Below are 20,020 nucleotides of genomic sequence, written 5' to 3' on the forward strand. Positions count from 1 at the left end.
CTGTGCCCGATGGAAGGTTAAGCTGACTTTTAATCTAGCATAGATTTAATAAAACATCTGTGGTTTTCCCATTTTATTTTAAATCAAAAACAAACTTTCAGAAGTCAACGTGTGCCTCTCATTTATCAATCAATTTCTTCTGCTTGGCCAGCACGCCCACCTCTTTGTATTGCTTCCTCTTTATGGAGGCAGAGTGTAAGTTGCTGCTTATTATCACACTTGCAATATAGTTTTCATCAATGAAGATGAGAAATAGAAAATATTTCTTGCTCCTATTTCTTTGTTACAAGTAGAAAAGTGAAAGCTAAACTGAAAGATTCTTATGTTTTTTATCCCTGGCTGACCTTACTTATGTATTATATGTATGTGTATGTGTAATACCAAACCACCTAAAATTTGCTCAGGTGGTACCAATTCAAAATACTGTTTTTGTTTGTTTGTTTTTCCCCACCTAAGTGCATCTGGACTTTCGATGTTCTGATGATCTTTTCAGAAAACAGTGTTGCCTTAATATAAGCAAGGACCAAGCGAATCTATTATCTCTTCTAATTAATTTGGTGAGGTATTTCTTTCACCTGAAGAAACTGATGCTTTTTATCTAACAATTACATTATGTTTGAATATTATTATATTAACACCCTTGAAGGATGCTTGGAATGATTTGTACATGCTGTGAAAACTTGTCTACTAAATGAATATACGGAGGTGACTCTTCACTTATTTTTCATTGTTCTTGCTAGGATTGTGTTTTTGTGCTCCCATTTTTTTTTTTTTTTTTTACTGGAGCTGTGAATGTGTTCTACTGCAAAGGGTTAGGAAACAAGACAGGCATGAGGCCAGCTGAAGACATGAATCTAGGGAGGCCGGCATCACCCAATAAAGAAGACAGCTGCCCTCCATCCTCTCCTCGTTTTTTGCACGCAAGTGAAGGCGTTCACTATCTGTACGTCAGGCCTCAAAAGACACCTCCCTTGCAATTTTGCTGATAACCCCCATTCCTTAGCTTAGAACTAGGGGGCGGGAGAGGACCGCTGTCACTCATCCCCCGGCCAATTGGAGGGAAGCGAGCCCCGCCTCCTTCCTGGGCTGTACTGCGGGCATGCGCAGTGGGCGTCCTAAAGCCAGCACCCATCAGCTGGTAATTGTATTTGGGGGTTCTGGGGCCTTTGAGTGCCCGTGGCCGAAGCAGGAGGAGGAAGCCGAGGAGGTTGGGGTAAGCGGACCCTGGGGGAGGGAGGGTGACCTACCGGGAGCCCCGGAGGCACAGTGTCCCGGCGGCTGCCGCGCCTCCTTGTTTGTACGGGTTGTCAGGTGGCCGCCGCCCTGCGCTTGGCTGCAGGCGCTCCGGAGGCGGAGGGCGGGTGCTCCCCGCGTCCCCTGGCCCGGCGCGAGTGAGCGGCGGGGTCAGGCGTCGCGGCTTGGTGGCCCGGCCAGTCCGGCCAGCCCGGCGCCTGCAGCCTGGCCGCCTCCCCCGGCCGCCACTCTCGGGCGCGGGGTGCCGCGGTCACTCAGGCGCACCTGCAGGCTGCGCGCCCCCGGGCGGGACCCGCTTTTGGAGCCCACTCCGGCCGGCTCAGGAATCCAGCTGCTGCCTCGAGCAGAAGACGGATTGACCTCTTCCTCTTTCTAACGCACGGATTTAGAAAACACGTTTTAAAGTTCTCTTCCCGGATATAGAGGAACTAAAAACCTACGGCTATAGTAAAGGAACCATATACGTTTATTCAGGGGCTCATTGTTGATTTTCTGTTTGGCTTGATAACGCTAACTTGATCTTCTCAGCACATGTCATTAATTGCTTTATATAAAGACCTTTAAAAATACAAAAAATATTTCGAGATACCAACCCCCTCTTGTTTTTTAGGTTGTTACTTTCTTTAAAATAAGAGAAAAAAAATAACATCGCTTTTCTAGTCAAATGCTATATTTTTTTTTCCCTCGAGTGTCTTGTATTTGCTTGGCTCTTACATACATAAGTTCATTTTTGTTTTATTCCGGTAAAATATATACATATATAAATGTATATATGTACATGTGTGTATATATGTGCATATATATGTGTGTATATATATATATATATATGAACTTGCACAGAATCTGAAAGAAAAGGAATGATTATGAAATACTGTTCTGTTTAGTAATGTTGGGGGTGCACGTTTCTTTGGGGGGGTGGCCTGAGCCTCACCAGGGCATACACTGATAGCAGGGTTAAACTGTGCTTTGTGATGTGGACAAACCTCTGCTTTACAGGCCACTTTGAGAAGTTTGTCTCAAACTCCTTGTGACTAGTTAAGAATTATGCTCTAGTTTCAAAGTTTCGGTAGAAGTTAATGTGATACCGTGTTAACTCATTAACGTCTGCATCATTTTTCTTCAGATGTTTTACTTCTGCTCCCCATAACAAAGTCAAACCTAGTTTTTGTTAGGTTACAAACTTGAGCCAAGTGCTGGTGGTTAAAAAATGTATAAAACACCTGAAGTAAGTCTGAGTAAAGTTTGCCGTGATTCCATTTAATTTGAAAATTTAGTGTATGGAAGGATGAAAAATAACCCTTGGCATTGTGAACTAAAATCAAATAATATAATGTTTTAACAGATGGAAGGGCTGAGATAAAGAACATGGTTAATCTAGTTGATCCAGAGAATACTCAGTTCCATAGAGTCATCACCCTTACAATTCATGGAAAATCTGCCATGCACCTGACACTGAATTCCACAGCATGACAAGGTTCTCTCTCTCATTTATATCCAGAAGTGGGGATAGATAATAAACAGTATACTAATTAGATAATTTTAAATGGTGATTAGCACTATGGTGCAGTAAGTTAGATCAACAGATTGTGGCCAGGGTGGTGACATCTCACTTCAGATCCGAGTGGTCACCGAAGGCTTCTCTAGCATGTGATAAGACCTTGCTGGGAAAAAATGAGCCAGTCACATGGAGGTCATGGGAAGAGGCTTGTAGGGATAGCAAATGGCACCAAAGACTGGCCTCAAGGAAGCAATACGCCTGGGACATTCAGGATCTGAAAGAGGCACTGGAATTCAGTGTCTTAGAAATGGTGATATTTACCCTCAATCTGGTTGTATGTTTTTAGGAAATAGGTACATTTATTCATTCATTCTACAAATATTGATTAAGCACCTATTGTATGACCAGGTACTGAGAATACAGCAGTCTACAATACAAAATAGACTGCCTGCCCCTCTTTAATTAGTTTATATAAAGGCTTTTAAAAACACATAAAATATTTCAAGATGCCTCCCCTGCTTGTTTTTTAGGTTAGTACTTTCTTTAAATTCAGACATAAGAAAAAAACAAACATACATTGCTTTTTCTGTCAAATGCTATATTTTGACAGAAATATATTTTTACATTTTGGGACATGAGGTGGAGGGAAGCCCAGTTCTTGAAGCTGGTGCTCATGGTTAAGAAAGTGAAACTGACTTTTTCTGGTACTTTGTGGATAGGTGTATTTGTGCATATGGATGGACGGCCCCTCTAAGAGAGTACATAAGTAAGAAAAAGAAACATTTCCTCAGTCACTGTGTTTGTGTTGGCTGTGTGCCAGTTTTTCTAGAGATCTAGTTGATAGAGGGAAAGGAAAAAAAAAGATGTCATTGAGCCAGGAGAAAATGGTCTCTACCCATACAGTAGAATATTATTTGGCAGTAAGAGGAAGGAAGTATTAATTCATGCTGCAATACGACTGGACCTTGAAGATATGCTAAGAGAAAGAAGCCAGTATACAAAAGAACATGTATTGCATAATTCCACTCATATGAAATGTGCAGAATAGGCAAACCTGTGAAGACATACAGTAGATTAGTGGTTGCCTACAGCTGGAAAGGTTGGAGAGCAAGGAGAAGTGATTGTTGATGGGTCTGGTCTTTATTGTTAGGGTAAGGAAATGTTCTAAATGTGATATGATAGTTGCACAACTTTCTTTCTGAATATTTTAAAACTCCATTGGATTGTAGACTTTAAAGTGGTGAATCGCATATTATGTGAATTATATCTCATTAAATCTCTGAAAAAAAAAAAGGTGCAGAATTTAGAAATCCAATTGGTGCTTTGTAGGATGCTTGGGATAGTGTTGGTCTCACTAAGTCCCCAGGTGAAGTCTTGTTCTCTCTGAGCTCCAGCATTTCAGGTAGCTGCAGGCCTAAGCCAAGGCTACCTGGAAGGAAGTTGATTCCTGCCACTCTACTGCAGTGGTTCTGCTGTCTGAGTTGAGATTTGATTTTATTCTTTTATGAAATTGGTTTTGGGTCTATCTTTAGGACTTGGTGAGGTCCAGAGGTCCCAGAATAGATAAATTGGACTTGTGGATTGATGAAGGAGAATGGAGAGCATCTAAAAGCACCCAGGAATTCCAGGGTGGCCAGGCACATTCCACAATGCACCAGAATTTCAGGCATGGAACCAGTGTCATTCTACCCATCTTAACAGTTCAACTGTTGTGCTTTCTGCCAGCACTGACCCTTAAAACAAAAACACCTACTTCCTTGTGGCCTCTTCTCCCCTACCAGAAATCTCCAGTGGTTTCTTATCGCAACTTATTCAAACCAAACCTAGCATCCAGGGCCTGCTCTCTCTGCTGTGACATTAGTTTCGTGTGGTAGCCAAGCATGAGTAGCTTTGGAACCAGAACCCTGGGATTGAATCCCACCTCCACCTGGTGGGTGGGTTGGGTTACCTTTCCAGTTACTTAATCTTTCTTAATAAGCCATTAAATTTGCTCATCATTAAAACAGTTTGTTGTTTTACTTTAAAGGGGAGATTTAAAAAAATTAACTAGACAATCAATGTGAAATGCTTTTCACTTCACAGATATGCAGTGAATGTTAGGCCATTTCTCTCTTCTTTCTGTGTTGTCTCTTACTTGTCCCAGCCCTGAATCAGCTGACCCAGGGTTGACCAGGAACTTCCCTTTCCTTCGGTAAATGACACCCTGTGGTTGCCCTGTCCATGTGTCCTGGATATATCCACCCCAGGCTTTATGTCTTTGCGTTTGATACCAGTCATACCCAGGTAACCAATTCTTATATTTTTGTTTCATAAATTTTTTTAGATAGGGGCAATAGTGATATTCCCTTTTCATAGCCCCTATCATTTTTACCTAGCACGTGACCTTTTATTGTATTGCTTTTGTTGTTTTTACATTAACTGTGTTCTTTCTCCTCAATGATAAACTCAATTTGGGAAGATACTTTATCTTTGTTGATTTATTTATTTGCTTACAGCTCCCAAGTGCTTCCTTTCATGGTGGGCAGGTAGCAGACTCTTAGCTGAGAGTTGGCTTACAAGTTCACCTCCTGCCACTTTGCAGTACTCAGTGCACACTCAGAGAAAAGGTGGGATAGGAATAGTTGAAATTCTTTGTTGTGCACGGTCCTATGCATAGGTCACCCCTTTTCATCCTTTTTTTGCAAACTTTGAATCGTGTGGGGTGGATTGAGGAAGAAAAGAGTTTCACCTTACTTCCTCCATATAGCAGTATCCCAGCTTAGCTTCCTTTCTCCAGATGCTTGCTTGTGGAAGTGGAGAGGAGCTCTCCCTGCTGGGTCAGGAAGGTGTACGTGTGATGAGCATTTTGCTGGACATTCCTTTTTTTCCCCTCACTTGTTGGCTTTGCTCTTTCAAATTTGACCTTCTTTCCCATTAAAATTAGAGCTGCATTAATCATATGTTCCTGAGCTGTTCCTATGTATGTTAAATTAGATACAGTAATGAAATTTCTGAGGATAGCCTGAAGTCTGTGTTCCTTTTCATAAATATTTAAATACCTTTTCTGTGCCAGGAATTGTTTTAAATGTTGGAGAAAGATAAACGGCATGTGGGGCCTGCTTTATAGCTGCTCGCAGTTTAAATATAAGCAATTAAAATTTCACACAGAAAAGGGACTTCATAACTCTTCCTCAGAGAGCTCAGTGACGTTCAAAGAGAATGTGCAATTTGAACCATATTTTGCTTAACATGTTTAACTTGGTTCTGTCCTTTAAAGTTTAGGTTTTTTTGATAGATAAAAGCATTTTACTCTTTGCTGTGCCCCTTCGATAGATGTCTACCCTGTTGGTTAATCAGATTTGTACTTATAATCTCTCAAATTGACTGTGCAAAATGTAAGCCAGTAACTTTAAAAATACAATTGCGTGACCTTTCTTTTCTTTTATGTTATGCAGGTGACGGCTTAGCAAACTGCACAGCCCACCAACATCTGATGAAATTAGTGTATAAGCAAGTCCACCATGTCTTACACTCCAGGAATAGTTGGTGACTCCACCCAGCTGGCCCAGCGAATCTCTTCCAATATCCAGAAGATCACACAATGTTGTGAGTTGAGTTTTATGTTGACGTCACTGTTTGGTTTCAGCTCTGAACTGAACTTGGTGGAGATTTATAAAAGGACAACTATGGGGAGAGAGGGGAGCATTTCTCTAAGAACAGATTTTAAAAGGCTCGAACTCTTTAGAAGGAGTATAAGAATTGATTACATTAGAAGAGATGACACTTAACTACATTTTTCTTTAGAGCATCAGGCACATAAGAGCACACAATTTCATTAATGAAATAAAGATTTTCAAAGGTTGATACTTAGGTTTGCTTTAAAGGTATCTGGTTCTGTTGTAGATGAGATCAGTGGGACTTGTTGACTTAATCTCATAGTTTTGAAACTGGAGAGCACGCTCAAAATTTTAAAGGATGTATGTTTATTAAAAATAAAATCAGGGAGCCGGCTGAGTGGCTTAATTGGTTAAGAGCTCGCTCAAGAGTGCGAGCTCTGAGCAACAACGGTTCGATGCCCGGCCCGAGCTGAGCTGCTGCTGAACTGCCAACAGGTGACAGGATGGCTCAGCTAAAAAAAAAAAAAAAAATCTGACTGGATATGGTTTAGATTAATTTTGTAAAGGGTAAATTATATGGCACGTTATTAAGGAGCAGGGAAGAACTAAGGAAGATGGTGTTTCTATTTCTTGAGGCAGTTATACAAGCTAACTATCTAGATTCTCCACAAATCACCCTTTGCTACAGCTGTCAAAGACAGAATGCTAGTAGACTGATCCAATGTGGCATTTTCTTAGAAATTAGTACTCCTTAGAATATACATAAAAATAAAAAAATATCACTGTAGCAGATTTGAGCCTACTGATTTTGTTTTATTTTGTTTTTTTTGTTGTTGTTCCTGAATCACACCTAGTCACATACCTGGATGGTTCTGGCACCTTGTGGTCAGCATTTTGGCCTTCTGAGCTTTACATGAACTCTTTTGGAGTGTTAGTATAGTTTTTTTTGTTTTTGTTTTGTTTTTTTTTTTAGTCTGCTTCTTCATGCCTCCTCGCTTTACCAAGATGCTAACACTGAGGAAGTAAGAAATGTTTTCAGATAACCAAACTGGGTTTCTTTAATCAACTTCCCCGACAGTTATTATCCTACGTCAGGGCTTGGCAAACTTTTGAGACGGAAGAGCCACCAGGGGTCAGCAAACTGTGGCTCTGAAGTAAAATTGAAAATGAAAATAAAACTATCATAGTTTCATTTATAAAATTTTTACAGGATATTATTCACATAATGGTGATTATGTAAAAATATTGGGTTGTCGGAAAAGTCATGATACATTTTTGCAACGAAAAACATACAAAAAAATTGTCATGACTTTTCCGACAACCCAATATATTTATGGCTCTGGAATAATTTTTAAATTGTTGCGAGGGACAGGATTGGCTCTTCCAGGGGTCAGCAAACTTTTGGGATGGAACGTACCTAAAGAGCCGCATGTGGCTCGTGAGCCACAGTTTGCTGACCCCTGCCCTACGTGAATGATTTAAACAAGATGTCAGTGTGTTTTGGGACAAAGGGAGTAAAATTAAATTACAGGTGGTTCTAAAAACGTGCCACTGTGCACAGTTGTGTAAAATAACCCTTATTCTTATTTAGGTTAATTCTTTTTGTTTTTCTTTGGCCGTTCTTAGCGGAGCAACGAAGTGAATAGAGTATAGGTATTATGTTTTCCCCAGCAGGGACTTGAGGAATAGTACATCAAGGTTTGTTCCAGCTTGTCCCAGGACATGAGCACTGGCTCCCCTCTGTGCTTCTGGCTTCATATCTCTTCTGATGAGAGCCCCAAAAGCCTTTTCTTTCTGTAGCTCCCTCACTGCTGGTTAGAAATAGTGCTGGTCTGCCTCAGCCTACCTGTGCGAAAAGTAAGAGCACTTATCATTTTAATTCACATGTGTGGGAAATCAGGACCTTTAAGTAAGAAAGGGGGCCAAGAGGCCTTCTGCCAAAGAATAGGGCAGGTATCCTCAAGCTACATGGTGTCAGGAGTTTGGGGAAGAGGGAGAAGTAACTAGTGTACTGAGATTAGAGAGGCAGCAAGCACTTAGTGGTGTGAAATATACATGGATTGGAGATTGTATGTGAGCTTAAACTGAAAGGAAGTAAATCAGGTTGTGCTCCCTGAGAAAGAGATCAGGTGATCCAGCCAGATGAGAAGTGATAAATTGAGTCAGAGTTGCATATTTGTGGCATAGTTGATAGTTCAGTATGGGACTACATTACAATTCAGGGCAGCCTTGGAGTACGTGGGAGAGTGGTGATAAGACCTACAACTATGCCTTGTGAAGACCTGTTAAGATGAGGAGTGTTCAACCATGAGAAGGTATAATCGCCGCCTTCAGATAGTTGAAGCACTGTCTTCTGTAAAACACAAGAAACATATTCTGCATGATCAGAAGGACCTCCACCACACTGAACAGAAGCTGTGGTAGTCAGACATCAGCTTGACAAGGAATAAAAACTTTCAAATAAGCCAGGTTCAGGGAGGGAGGTGCCTACCTCAGGCGGAGTGAATCCCTGTTATTAAGTGACCAGATAGTGGTGGTCAGATTCTTTAGGTCTGTTATTAAGAGTTTCAAGCACTGGAATAAGGCTTCAGACTTAGTGACTTTTAATTTTGACAGTCTGTTTCTTTTCATACCACAAATAATTTATTGAGCACCTACTACTTGCTAGTCACCATTCCAGACCCTGGGAATCCAGCAGTAAACAAGATCCATGTGGCTCTGTTCTCCTGTAGTTTGCAGTGTAATGAGAAACAGATGGCAAAAAGAATAAATAAATTAACAAACAACATAATTTCCTATGAAGAAAATAAAATAAGAGTGATGTGACAGCAAGAGACTAGGGGGAAGCTGCCTTCGCTTAGATGGTGCCCTGAATGAGGATGAGAAGAGGCTGGTAGTGAGAAGATACTGGGAAAGAGCGTTCAGATGGAGGCCACAGCTAATATGAAAAAAGCGGTCCAGAGGAGCTTGGTGTGTTCAGAAAATAGCAAAAACAATAACAAAACAGTATGGCTGAAACACAGCACTTAAGGCAAGAGTAGCCAGGAATGCAATCAGAATGCAGGCTGAGCAGGTCACCCAGAGCCTTGGAGGCCATGCAGGGAGTGTAGATTTCATTCTGTGAGGCAGGAGGAGACCTAATCAGATCTGCACTTTGAAAAGATTACTTTGGCTGCTGCTTAGAAAGTAGAATTTCAGGAAATAGAAGGGGGTTACATTGGCCATCACAGGGGTCTGATGAGAGCGATGGTGGCTTGCACCAGGGTAGTAGCAGTGAGGACAGAGAAATGAAGGGTGTTCTTTGGAAGCAGAGCCAGCAGGACTGCCTGATGAATGTGGATGGATTGAGAGAGAAAAGAGAGGAGTCCAGTGTGACTCCATGGTTTTTTCACTGAGGAACCAAGTGGGTGGTAGTGAGCATGTACTCAGATGGGAAGGACTACGGTCCAGGAGAAGTGGGGAGAGTTTCGTTTTGGCCAAGTAAATTTTGGGATGTTTTTTAAACATCTAAGTGAAGATGTCAAACATCTGTTTTAGATACATGAATTAGGAGATCAGCGTGTCATCAGAGTATAAATGGTATTTAAAACCATGGGTCTAAGATAATAACAAAGGAGTAAGTAGAGTTAAGAGAAGAGGGCTGGAGCATTAAAAGATGTAGAGATCAGAAAGGCAGGGAGAAAGCAGAATAAAGAATCAGAGAAGTGACCAGTGAAGTAACAAGGAGATCGGGATATGGTAGATTTCCAGAAATAAAAAAAAAGAAGTGTTTCAAGATTGAGTGAGGCATCGTCTATGTCTAATGTTGCTGAGAGACTAAGATAAAAGCAGAGTATTGGATCAGGCAAACTGGTGGCTTTGAAAAGTGCAGCCTCATATCATGTTCCAAGTGTAGATGGAGAAAAAGAGGAAGAAAGATCAACCCCTTTCATTTAAAGAGACTTCCCCAAATCCTATTTACATTATTGACCAGAATTTATATAGCCATATGGCTACACCTCGCTGTGGGGAAGGCTGGATTGCAATGTACTCACTAAAATTGGGGGTTGCTGCTTCATTTGAGAGAGAAGGGAAAAATCAATATTTAGTAGGCAGCTGGTAGATTTTACCATGGAAGCAGAAAGAGGGGCAAAGAAAGGGCTGCATTTTTCCACTACAGAAGGGAGATTCTAGTGAGTGTAATTGTAAAAGAAATGCCTTTGAATCAAGGCTAGAGGGGAAGGGAGGTGGACCTCTAGTGTCTGCTTCGCCTTTCATCCACTGTGCAGAGTCGTGTGGTGTAGACAGCATGGTGTGTGAAGACGGGAAGCTCCCGTCTGAATGGACTGCTTTTAAACAAAATAGCAGGCAGAGGCGTTGGATAGAGAATGGGAAGGAAGGCTGCTGGAAATTTATGGAAAGAAGAGAAAGTGATCACTTGTAGTGTTGACAAGGTTGAGTATTCATTTGAGATTCGAGGACGTGAATTGAGTGAAACCAGTCATCACTATGTATTTTTTCTAATTCTGAGATTTAGTGTCTACATGAAGGGAAGTTTAGATTTAGATAGAGTTAGTTACTGTTAAAAATTTAACCTGCTGTCCAGTGTGTGTCACTGATATGGGCTATGAAGAAATCACATGGAAGTGAAAGGCAGAAGTGTGAACTCTCAGTTCACTTTTCCCCCCGTCTGGTAATGCTAATAATACTGGATGTGATTGAGTTAAATGGTCCTTTGCGCCATATTTAGGTGCTCTCTTCACACCATATTTGCATCTTTGAATTTGTGTCTGTACAAATGACCTAGTTTTACCAAAAAAAAAAAAAAAAAAAAGAAACCAACCTAAAGGGAGGATGCTATAAGTAAGGTAATACCCTGTAGTTAGAAGATGTGCGTCTGTTCAACTAAAGCTCAAGTCTTCTGAGCACTGCAGTGGGCAAAGTTTATTTTCATATTAGTTTTGATATAGATCAATGAAAGCTTGCAAAATATTGAGTTGTGTGGTTTAGTTTATACCAGAAAAGAAAATAGCAGTCGAAGATTTTTGATTCTTGGAAAAACCCAAGGGTAACATTTAGTAAAATTGGAGAATTGGAGTTTGGGTTTTGTTTTGTTTTTTAAACTAGTATTATATTCTGGCAGTTCTGTTTTGCAAAAAATAACATAGGTGAAAGAAAATGTATTTAAATTTTTTTCCTTGAACTACTTTTTGATAAAAATGATCCATAGTTTTATTAATTTGTTTTACTAGTGAAGTATTTAAACCATATTATAGTAATTTATATCATATAAAACATTTAAGGAGGAATACTTAAATATAAAGTATATTAGAAAAATATATTAAAATGACTTTTTAAGAATAAGGAATAAATTGGTATAAAATAAGTTGGTATAACAAACTGGGACTTGATTAGGGATTTCTCTGTGGGGCATTTAAAATGATTAAGAAAATGTTTTTGTCCGGCGAGAAAGCATCCTGTTGATGCTGTGACAGAGTCGGCAGGGTGTTTATACCCCCGGCACGCCATCCTTTGCCCAGGAAATAGACAGTTTTCTCTAGTACTAGCCCTAACATGGCATCCCGTCTTTTTCAACCCAGTGCTCCAGGCAACCATTCCCAGGGGACTGGAGTTGGCATGTAAATTAAAGTGTTTGTTACCCCAGGTCTAGAAAATTGTCATGCACCAAAGAAACGCTTAGATTTAGTCCTCAAGCTTTGGCTTGAGAGGTTCAAAAGTAACATTTTTATTAGCAGTATCTGGAAATGAGATACACACCCATTCCCCCTTTATCATCTGTATTTCTTTGAGACATATCCTGCCAGTGATGTATATAGTACAAGGATAAGCAAGCCTTTGTGGATCGAAATGGCTGAGCCTGTTATATAAGGTAAACCAGAGTAGGATATTTTCACAGGGGCCATTCATCTTTGCACAGACGCAAACGACATAGAAAAATGTATTCAGCACACAGAAGGCACAGAAAGAACTCATGTTTTTGATAGAAGCAGAATAAATATATTGAAACCCATCACATAATTAAAGATGGTTTTTTAACTTTAAAAAAAAAGATGTATTTTTATTTATCTAGTGGTATACCAATTATTAGTGTATAGCTCAGTGAATTACCTGTTACAACACCACCCATGTCAAGAAATTGAACAGAAAGTACAAGACCCCTGAAGCCCTTCTCATGCGTATACCCCCTCCATGCTCTCGAAAGATAATCAGTGTCCTGACTTCTAAAATCACTGGTTAATTTTCCTAGTTTTTTTTTTAACTTTATCCAATAAAATACAGGAACATGTTTTATATTGAACTTCTTTCACCAGTTTTGTTTGTGCAATTCTTCCATGTTGTGTGTCGCTGTAGGTCATTCGTTTTCATTACTGTATAATATTCCATGTTCAAACATAGCTTAATCTGTTCATTCTTTCTACTGTTGGTGGACATTTGGATCTGTTTTTGGTTTTTTGCTATTATGAACAATGCTGCATATTCTTGTATTTTTCTTGTCTCATGAATGTACCTAGGAATTGGGTTGCTGTTTAGGAAATGTATATGTTCAGCTATAGTAGGTAAGCTCTGCAGTTACCTAAAGTAGTTGTACCAGGTTGTGCCCCCACCAGCCAGTGTCTCAGAGTCCTGATTGGCTCCAATTGCTTGCCAACAGGTGGCATTTACAGTCTTATGCATATTACCCATTTTAGCCATAGTTGTATTTCAGAGTGATTTATATTGCAATTCCCTGATTAGAATCAGACTTTTCAGAATATCGCTGAGTTAAGAAAATCATTGATGATAGGAAAAGTTTCTAATTAAGCAGTCTGTATGTGTGTGCACGCACACTTCCTGAAATCAGATCCAAATAGCAGTGTGACCTTGCCTACGCTGTCTAGCTTTCCAGGACATGATCTCCTTATATATTTATTTCTGTGGGCTAGATCATGGTCTTCCACCTGTAAAAGGCTATCATTCTAACCAAAGTGTTAAAGAATCCTGAAAGCTCTTCAACATGTGCAGGACCATTCTCTTTGTTATTAAGAGACAAATTGCCATATCTGAATCCGTAGTGTATACTTTTAAAGTCCCATAATAGAAACAGCCATTCACAAGACCAGCTAGATTTCCACTAAGCCTTAGGTATTATTTCTAAGTATTGAGAGGTGGGAGAGTTGCAGTCAGAAGGGATTCTGGTGTGAATCGTGTCAGAATTAACTAAGTGAATTGAAGGAAATTGATAAATAGAAATGATAACAGCTGACCATGAAACATAGCCCTTGAGATAAAAGTTTCCCATGCATACATATTATAGTAAGTCTTCCCACCAGTGCTAATGAGAAGTCTGGCATTTAAGTTTTTTGTTTTTTTTTAAAGAATTATCTGAAAGAGGAAGAGAGAGTGGCTAGCAGCCTTTGGAAAAGGAGCAAAGTCGATCCATTGGTAACATAAAGCATACTCATCTGAATTTATCAGCTCGGAAGCTTTCTGCTAAAATTTGCATGGTTTATCACGTGTGTGTGTGTGTGTGTGTGTGTGTGTGTGTGTGTGTGTGTGTGCGCGCGCGCGCGTGCGTTCGTTCCAGATTTGGAAAGGCAGAACTTTCTAGGGAGGCATAAAATGTGAACTTTTTAGCCCATGCTACAAAGGTTAAGAGAAGGTGACTGAAAAATGTTTATGTTGAATCTTCATTTTGTTAATCCTTTAGCTCCTATAGATTAAAGCTGTTAGTCCAACCCAGACTTCTTTAGAGTTGAAAAAAAATATCATTGGTTTCTCTGTGTTGCAACTAGCTTCTTACTCTGTGTGCATCCTTTCCTTGTTTATTATAAAAGATCAGTGCTGGACTCTCGTCCCCATAAGGTTTATAGGACTGTGAGATGAAATCTGAAGTCTGTATAAAAATATGAGCTCTTTTGTTACTTATGAGAATGAATACAAGTCTTTTAGTTAGAGTCTGGTGAAGGGAAAACGTGTTTTTTACCTTAACACATGATTGCACAAAGGGGAAGCTAACAGTGACTTCTCCTTTTTGGTGCTAGGGCAAGCTTTTCTTGCAAAAAGAGCCTCAGTCCTGAGAAGTTAATGAATTTACTGGAACTGCGTGTATTTACCCAGGAGTTGGGGAATATATATATATATATATATATATATATATATATATATATATATATATTTTAGGGTGATCTGTTGATTAGCATTGGTGGATGGGAAGGCAATTTATAGTGGAAAAGGAGTTGAAACTCTCTCTCTCTCTCTCTCTCTCTTTCTTTCTCTCTTTCTCTCTTTCTCTCCCTCTCCCTCTCTCCTTCTTCCTCCCTCCTGAAATGCTATTACATAGATCCATCCGATACATCGATCAGATCAATTGATCGATCAGATCGATCTACTTCTAGTATCACACATCTGAAAACACTTTTTTTTCCCCTTAAGGAGAAAAACTTCAATAGCTTTGATTTCATTGTTGTGATTTTGTGTATGCCTGAGGTGTTGACATTGAACAGAGATAGGTATGGAAATTAATGTCTTATCCAAGGGAATTTTAACAGAGAGAGACTTTTTCTTCTCTTCACTGACTTCTACCCCACCAAACATATGAGTGCTGTTTATAACCAAATGTGAGTGAACCATTTTGTTTTATAAATTAAAACTTTAAGATATGGCTCCAGAGTGCTTAAAGGAGCTTTATTACTCACTTCTCCTATATATGAGTCATCTACGTGCTTCTGCCCTGAACATGAAATTTCTTACTCTTGCTTCCAACTCCAAACCCCAGTACCCTGTGTCTTTACTCCCCACATTCAGTCTAAGTGCAGATCCTATTGGTTCGACTTGCCAGACTTGTCCATCTCTCTCCAGCTCTTCTGTTACCACCGAGGTCCAAGCTGCTGCTATTTCTTCTTTACATGACTGCAGTCTCCAAATTGTCCTCCCTGCTTCCATTCCTACCTATCTAGTCTGTTCTCCATACTGGTGAATAGTAGCCACACAGTAGTTAAGGTGAGCTTTTAAAACTATAAATAAGATAGTGTCATCCCACAGCTTGAAACCCTACTCTGACTTCCGGTGGTGCTTCTAATCCAATGTAAATCCCTACCAAGTCCCACAACATGTGCCAAGAACTGACTCTTGACCCCACTCCGCATCTCCTACCATGTTCACGTTCCCCCGGCAGCCGCAACATCCCCCCCATTGGCCTTTCTGCTGCTTGGACCGTCTTCTCCTCATTCTTACCTCAGGGCCTTTGCACGTGCTCCTCCTGTGCTTCAAACATCTTCCCAGGTCTTCCCAGGATCGGCCCCTTCTTTGCATGCAGTTCTCACTTCCTTAGAGGTGCCTTCCCAGACCTAAGGTTTTGTTTCCTCCAGTTAGTTTTTCTCATGGACCTGTTTTATTTTCATAACACCATTCATTAGTAAATTAAACTGCTGTAATCATTGATTGAGTTTTTTGCATTCACTACTAAAATGTTAGCACCCTGAGAGAAAGGGCTTAATATACCTGTTCACAGCTCTATCTGTGCTGTAAGAACAGTGCCTGGCTTGAGTCAGCCCTCAATAAAATTGGAGTGAATGACTTCATGTAGCTTACTCCGTGTATTCAAACTACATTTATCTATTTTCAAAAAGGGGGGTCAGTGTGCCATTGGATAAATGCTTATTTTTCTTCCCTTTGACTTTATGGCAGCAGTCTCCCTCTCATTTAGTAATAAGATGCTGGCTTGTGATATTTTTTTTAATTTCATCTTTTAGTGTATATATATTTTTAAGTGCCAACATTTTTTTTCTTATCTGATCCATAATCTCTTCTAGGCAAGCAATCATGCCTTTATGCATAATGACATTCCTCAAGGGCTTTGCATACAGAGGCGAATTAAGGATTTGTTGGTTGACAAAGGCTAGAACAGAAAATTTCAGAAAAGGGAATGTTGTGATTCCACTATCTGACGCTGGAAGGAAGACTGCTTAATAAGATGGGAAGCTCTCCTATATCTGACTGCAATATAAAATCACCTTAATGAAGAAGAAAGAAGGGCATATAAAGAAATCTTAAAGGAAAGGCACATTACCTTTTTGTGAATTCAGTTCTTAAAAAGAAACAGTTATTGAATGAACAATTAGAGGCATGAGAAGGGCAGAGATCACATGCAGCGTTTTGAAAGTACTGGGAATGCTTCCCGAGGGGCGGGGGGCGGGGCCAGGATGGCTGCTTCATTCGTAGAGTTGAAGGGTTGTCAGGTGGAAGAGGCTTCCACAGTTCTTAACTTCATCTCTTTGATCCTTCTTGGTTGTCTTTCACCAATTACTTAGCAATATTTTTCGTCAAAGAGTAATTGCCTTTTATACTAGGCCAGACTGGGCTTATTTTCCTTAAAGCAGTTATTAGTTAGTTTGCCTATCAATTGATTTGGAAGAACCCAAAGGTCATACAAAATAATGTTCTGTAAGTCTTGGTACACTTATTTTTGTCCAGTCTTCCTTCTTGTTATAGTGTCATTATCATGATCATTATTTGAAGAAGCCATCATTGCAGTAGCATTTTACTGATATTGAGTAACATCTGCAAGTACTTCTCTGGGGTAGTTTGGTCTGAGAAAATGCCCACAGACATCAAGATCCCCCCCTGGCCTGTGGACTATTATTTTCCCACTGGAGAGAGTGGACACCTTTAGCAGAACATCCAGCAGAGGCCTGCTTATCTGAACGCGCAGAGGACCGCGTGCTGCTGGGGCGGGGAGGAGAGCTGGGCCGAGTGGCCCTGATACGACCGGTGGTTTTAGTCGTATAGCCTTATAGACACCCTGCTTTGTTTAAAAACCTCTTAACTGAGAGGCACGGAGGTATCTTTTAACTATCTTTTATTAGGTTTACTCTGTGCCGTATTTGGTATTTGGTATCTGTTTTTTGTACATTGTTATTTGCTCTTCCATCCAACTCTGTCAGACGAGAAAACTTAGGCTGGGAGTGAGTGGTTAAGTCACTTGCTCAAGTTCATACAACTGGTAAGTGGGGAGGCTGGTATTTGAATCCAGGACAACCTGATTCACATAACACTGCGTTTGGATCATGTTTTCCATTGTAGGAGGGTGTTACTGGTGCCTTTCTGTGTGTCCATTCAGTCTACAAGTCATTTATTAAGTACTACCCATGATGTCCTAGGCACTGTGTCAATGAAACAAATAAAATACCTGCCTTTTAACCGTTAGTGAGAGAAGACAGACATAAATTAAGTTATATAGTATGTAAGGAGATTTTAGGTGTCATGAAAAGCAACAATGACAAAAACATACCAGTGGGGATTTGATATTCTGGAGAGGGGATTGCATTTATAAATGGGGTGCACGAGGAGCCAAGATAGGCCTTACCGATGTGACGACATTCGAACAAATATTCAGAGGGACTAAAGGAATGCATCCTTTATCTGGGCATAGAATGTTCTAGATGGGAAACAGCTAGTACTAGGGCCCTGAGGTGGAAATGTGCTTGGGGATTAGAGGAGTGGGAGGCAGCCAGCCATGTGCTTGGAGCACAGAGAGTAGGAGCTGGTGTGGGTGGGGCCTTGCACCATTGTAAAGGTGCAGGCTTTTGCTCTGGATAGAACAAGGGTTTTCAGCATTTAAATAAATTGAGTATGGAAACACAGAATTTTATCTTATAATCAGCTCCATATATATATATGTATAATCTCTCTCTCAGAAGGGTTCATTTGTGGAGGCAGCATACATTGTAAGTTCCCCAACTTTTAAACATATAGTCTTAGGATAAAATGCCCATTAACGAGATTTGGTTAAATGACATGGTACATTCATGCAATGGAGGCACAGTGTTGGGCTCAGCCACAGTTTTGGATTTGTGATGTGGTTAAGATGAATAGAGTGAAGGACTTGGAGATACGTGTAACACAATGACATGACGACTCACTGGAGTTGAAGTTGGGTCAGGAGGCAAGTGGCCCAGTGTAGGACCAAAGGTCCTAGTGGCTCAGAGGTTTGTTGAAGTCAGGGTGCCAGTGAGCGTTGAGCTAGACATACAGGAAGTGGTGATTGGTAAGTGATGTGCATGAAACTGACATTATGGAAGAGTTACAATTATTGGTAACGAGAAAGCATTTGATAGGAACTTGGAGTGTGTGTCTAGGGTGCAGGACAAGATAATTTGGGAGAAGCACGCAAAGAACTGAGGCCAGGATGGTGGAAGTATCATAAGCATGTAGGTGAAATCACGAGGAATTGAGACAGGAGTTGAAGTGACTGTGAGCCTGGAGCTAAAACCATCAGAAAGTGTGTGTGTGAGGTGGTGGCCTAAGCGACCCAAAATGACCACAGCTGTAATGGGCGGTGACGATGGGGCTCATTCTTTCTGTATCTCCCTTCCCTGTGCTCCATGTCATTTAGTCATTTAGTCCTGAATTGGCCTTTCTTTCCCGAGTCCTTCTAGTTTCCACTTGGAGGGTGCCTATTATCCGTCCATGTCATCTGTGAGATCTTTTGTGATCTCTTTTTGCAGTTGCCTCATTGAGCTTAAAAACAAAATTACGGTGCTATTTTGGGTTATAATTTTCACCTTTTCTGCTTCGTGGAAACATTTTTTTTCCTGCTGCATTTTCTTTGTAGGGAATTTGCTGTTCTTTTCTATAATTTATTTTTTTATATTATTTTATGTGGTTGCTATATCTTCTTTTTTTTTTTGTTAGTCAGTAGAATGAGTTTGATATTCCTGGCAGGGGAGTGCTGAAGAGAGGGAAGTGCCCATTTTCTCTGCTCAAGGACTCCTTTCTCTGTCCTGCCCTGAGGCACTACTTCTCTCCCCTGGGCCTCTCAGAACCCAGCCTCGGGTAGGAGGGCTTCCCCTCCAGTCCTGATGTGCCCCCATCACTCCACTGGCCCCAAGATGCACAGCCACCTCTTTCTAAGGCATCTGCCTCCCCTTAGAGAAAGATGACCCTTTCAGAGATCAGCAGCCTGTGGTGCCCTGGTGAGTGTGGCCCACGCCTTGCCTTCCCACCTTCCCCGGTAGAGTCCCGTTTCTTCTCAGCCCTGCTTCTGGTCCCATTCAGAGTGCGATTATCCTCTGGAAGTGGCTATTTGCTGGTGACTTCTGGAGCCCTGCCCCCACTAACTCCCCTCTGCAAACCCCCCTTGTTCCCTACCCCACACATAGGGCTTCCCACTCAGGAGCTGCCCTTTGCTGTTGCTTTTGGCCACATGTACACATTTTTCAGATTTTTTTGTTGTCTTAATTGTTCTGAAAATGTAACTTTGATGGGTTTCCTTCACCTCCACTCCCTTGTTCTGTATGACTTGAGGAGGAAAGAAGAGGGACGATTTAGAAACAAATTTGTAACATGTTCCTATAGGAAACTGAAATCCATTTTCAGTGTTTTAGCAACATCTGAGTCTTGGCAGATAGAACTGATCAGAAATCAGGACTAAGGTGACAGTTTGGGAGTCACTGCCTTATAAACTGGAGGTGAACTTCATGGCATGGTCAACACTGGGCTGCTCTGGGAGCCAGAGGAGACTTCCTGGGCCATCTGGCAGGTGACAGGAAAGCACCTTCTCGACCAGGTGGGCCGAGAAGGGGCCAGAAGGTTGGAGAACTGATGGAGCGAGGCGTCACCTCACTGTCCTTATCTCTGTTTTTGAGGTCCTTTATTTTATAAAGGATTGTTTTAAAATTTAAAACTACAAAAC

The 20,020-nt window shown here is 40.8% G+C and overlaps 1 protein-coding gene across 1 annotated transcript in view; it reads left to right on the top strand.

Annotated features, from left to right (window-relative positions):
- Nucleotides 1-1,099: 1,099 nt before the first annotated feature.
- STX7 (syntaxin 7) overlaps nucleotides 1,100-20,020 on the top strand; it is a 42,338-nt gene continuing 23,417 nt past the window's right edge. The window contains exons 1-2 of the mRNA XM_019663515.1: nucleotides 1,100-1,213; nucleotides 6,187-6,337. Of these exons, the coding sequence (XP_019519060.1) occupies nucleotides 6,253-6,337 (85 nt within the window). The 5' untranslated portion in view covers nucleotides 1,100-1,213; nucleotides 6,187-6,252. The remainder of the gene's footprint in view (nucleotides 1,214-6,186; nucleotides 6,338-20,020) is intronic.

The sequence above is a fragment of the Hipposideros armiger genome, unplaced genomic scaffold (assembly GCF_001890085.2).
Source record: "Hipposideros armiger isolate ML-2016 unplaced genomic scaffold, ASM189008v1 scaffold_391, whole genome shotgun sequence".
In the NCBI taxonomy this organism is placed as follows: Eukaryota; Metazoa; Chordata; class Mammalia; order Chiroptera; family Hipposideridae; genus Hipposideros; species Hipposideros armiger.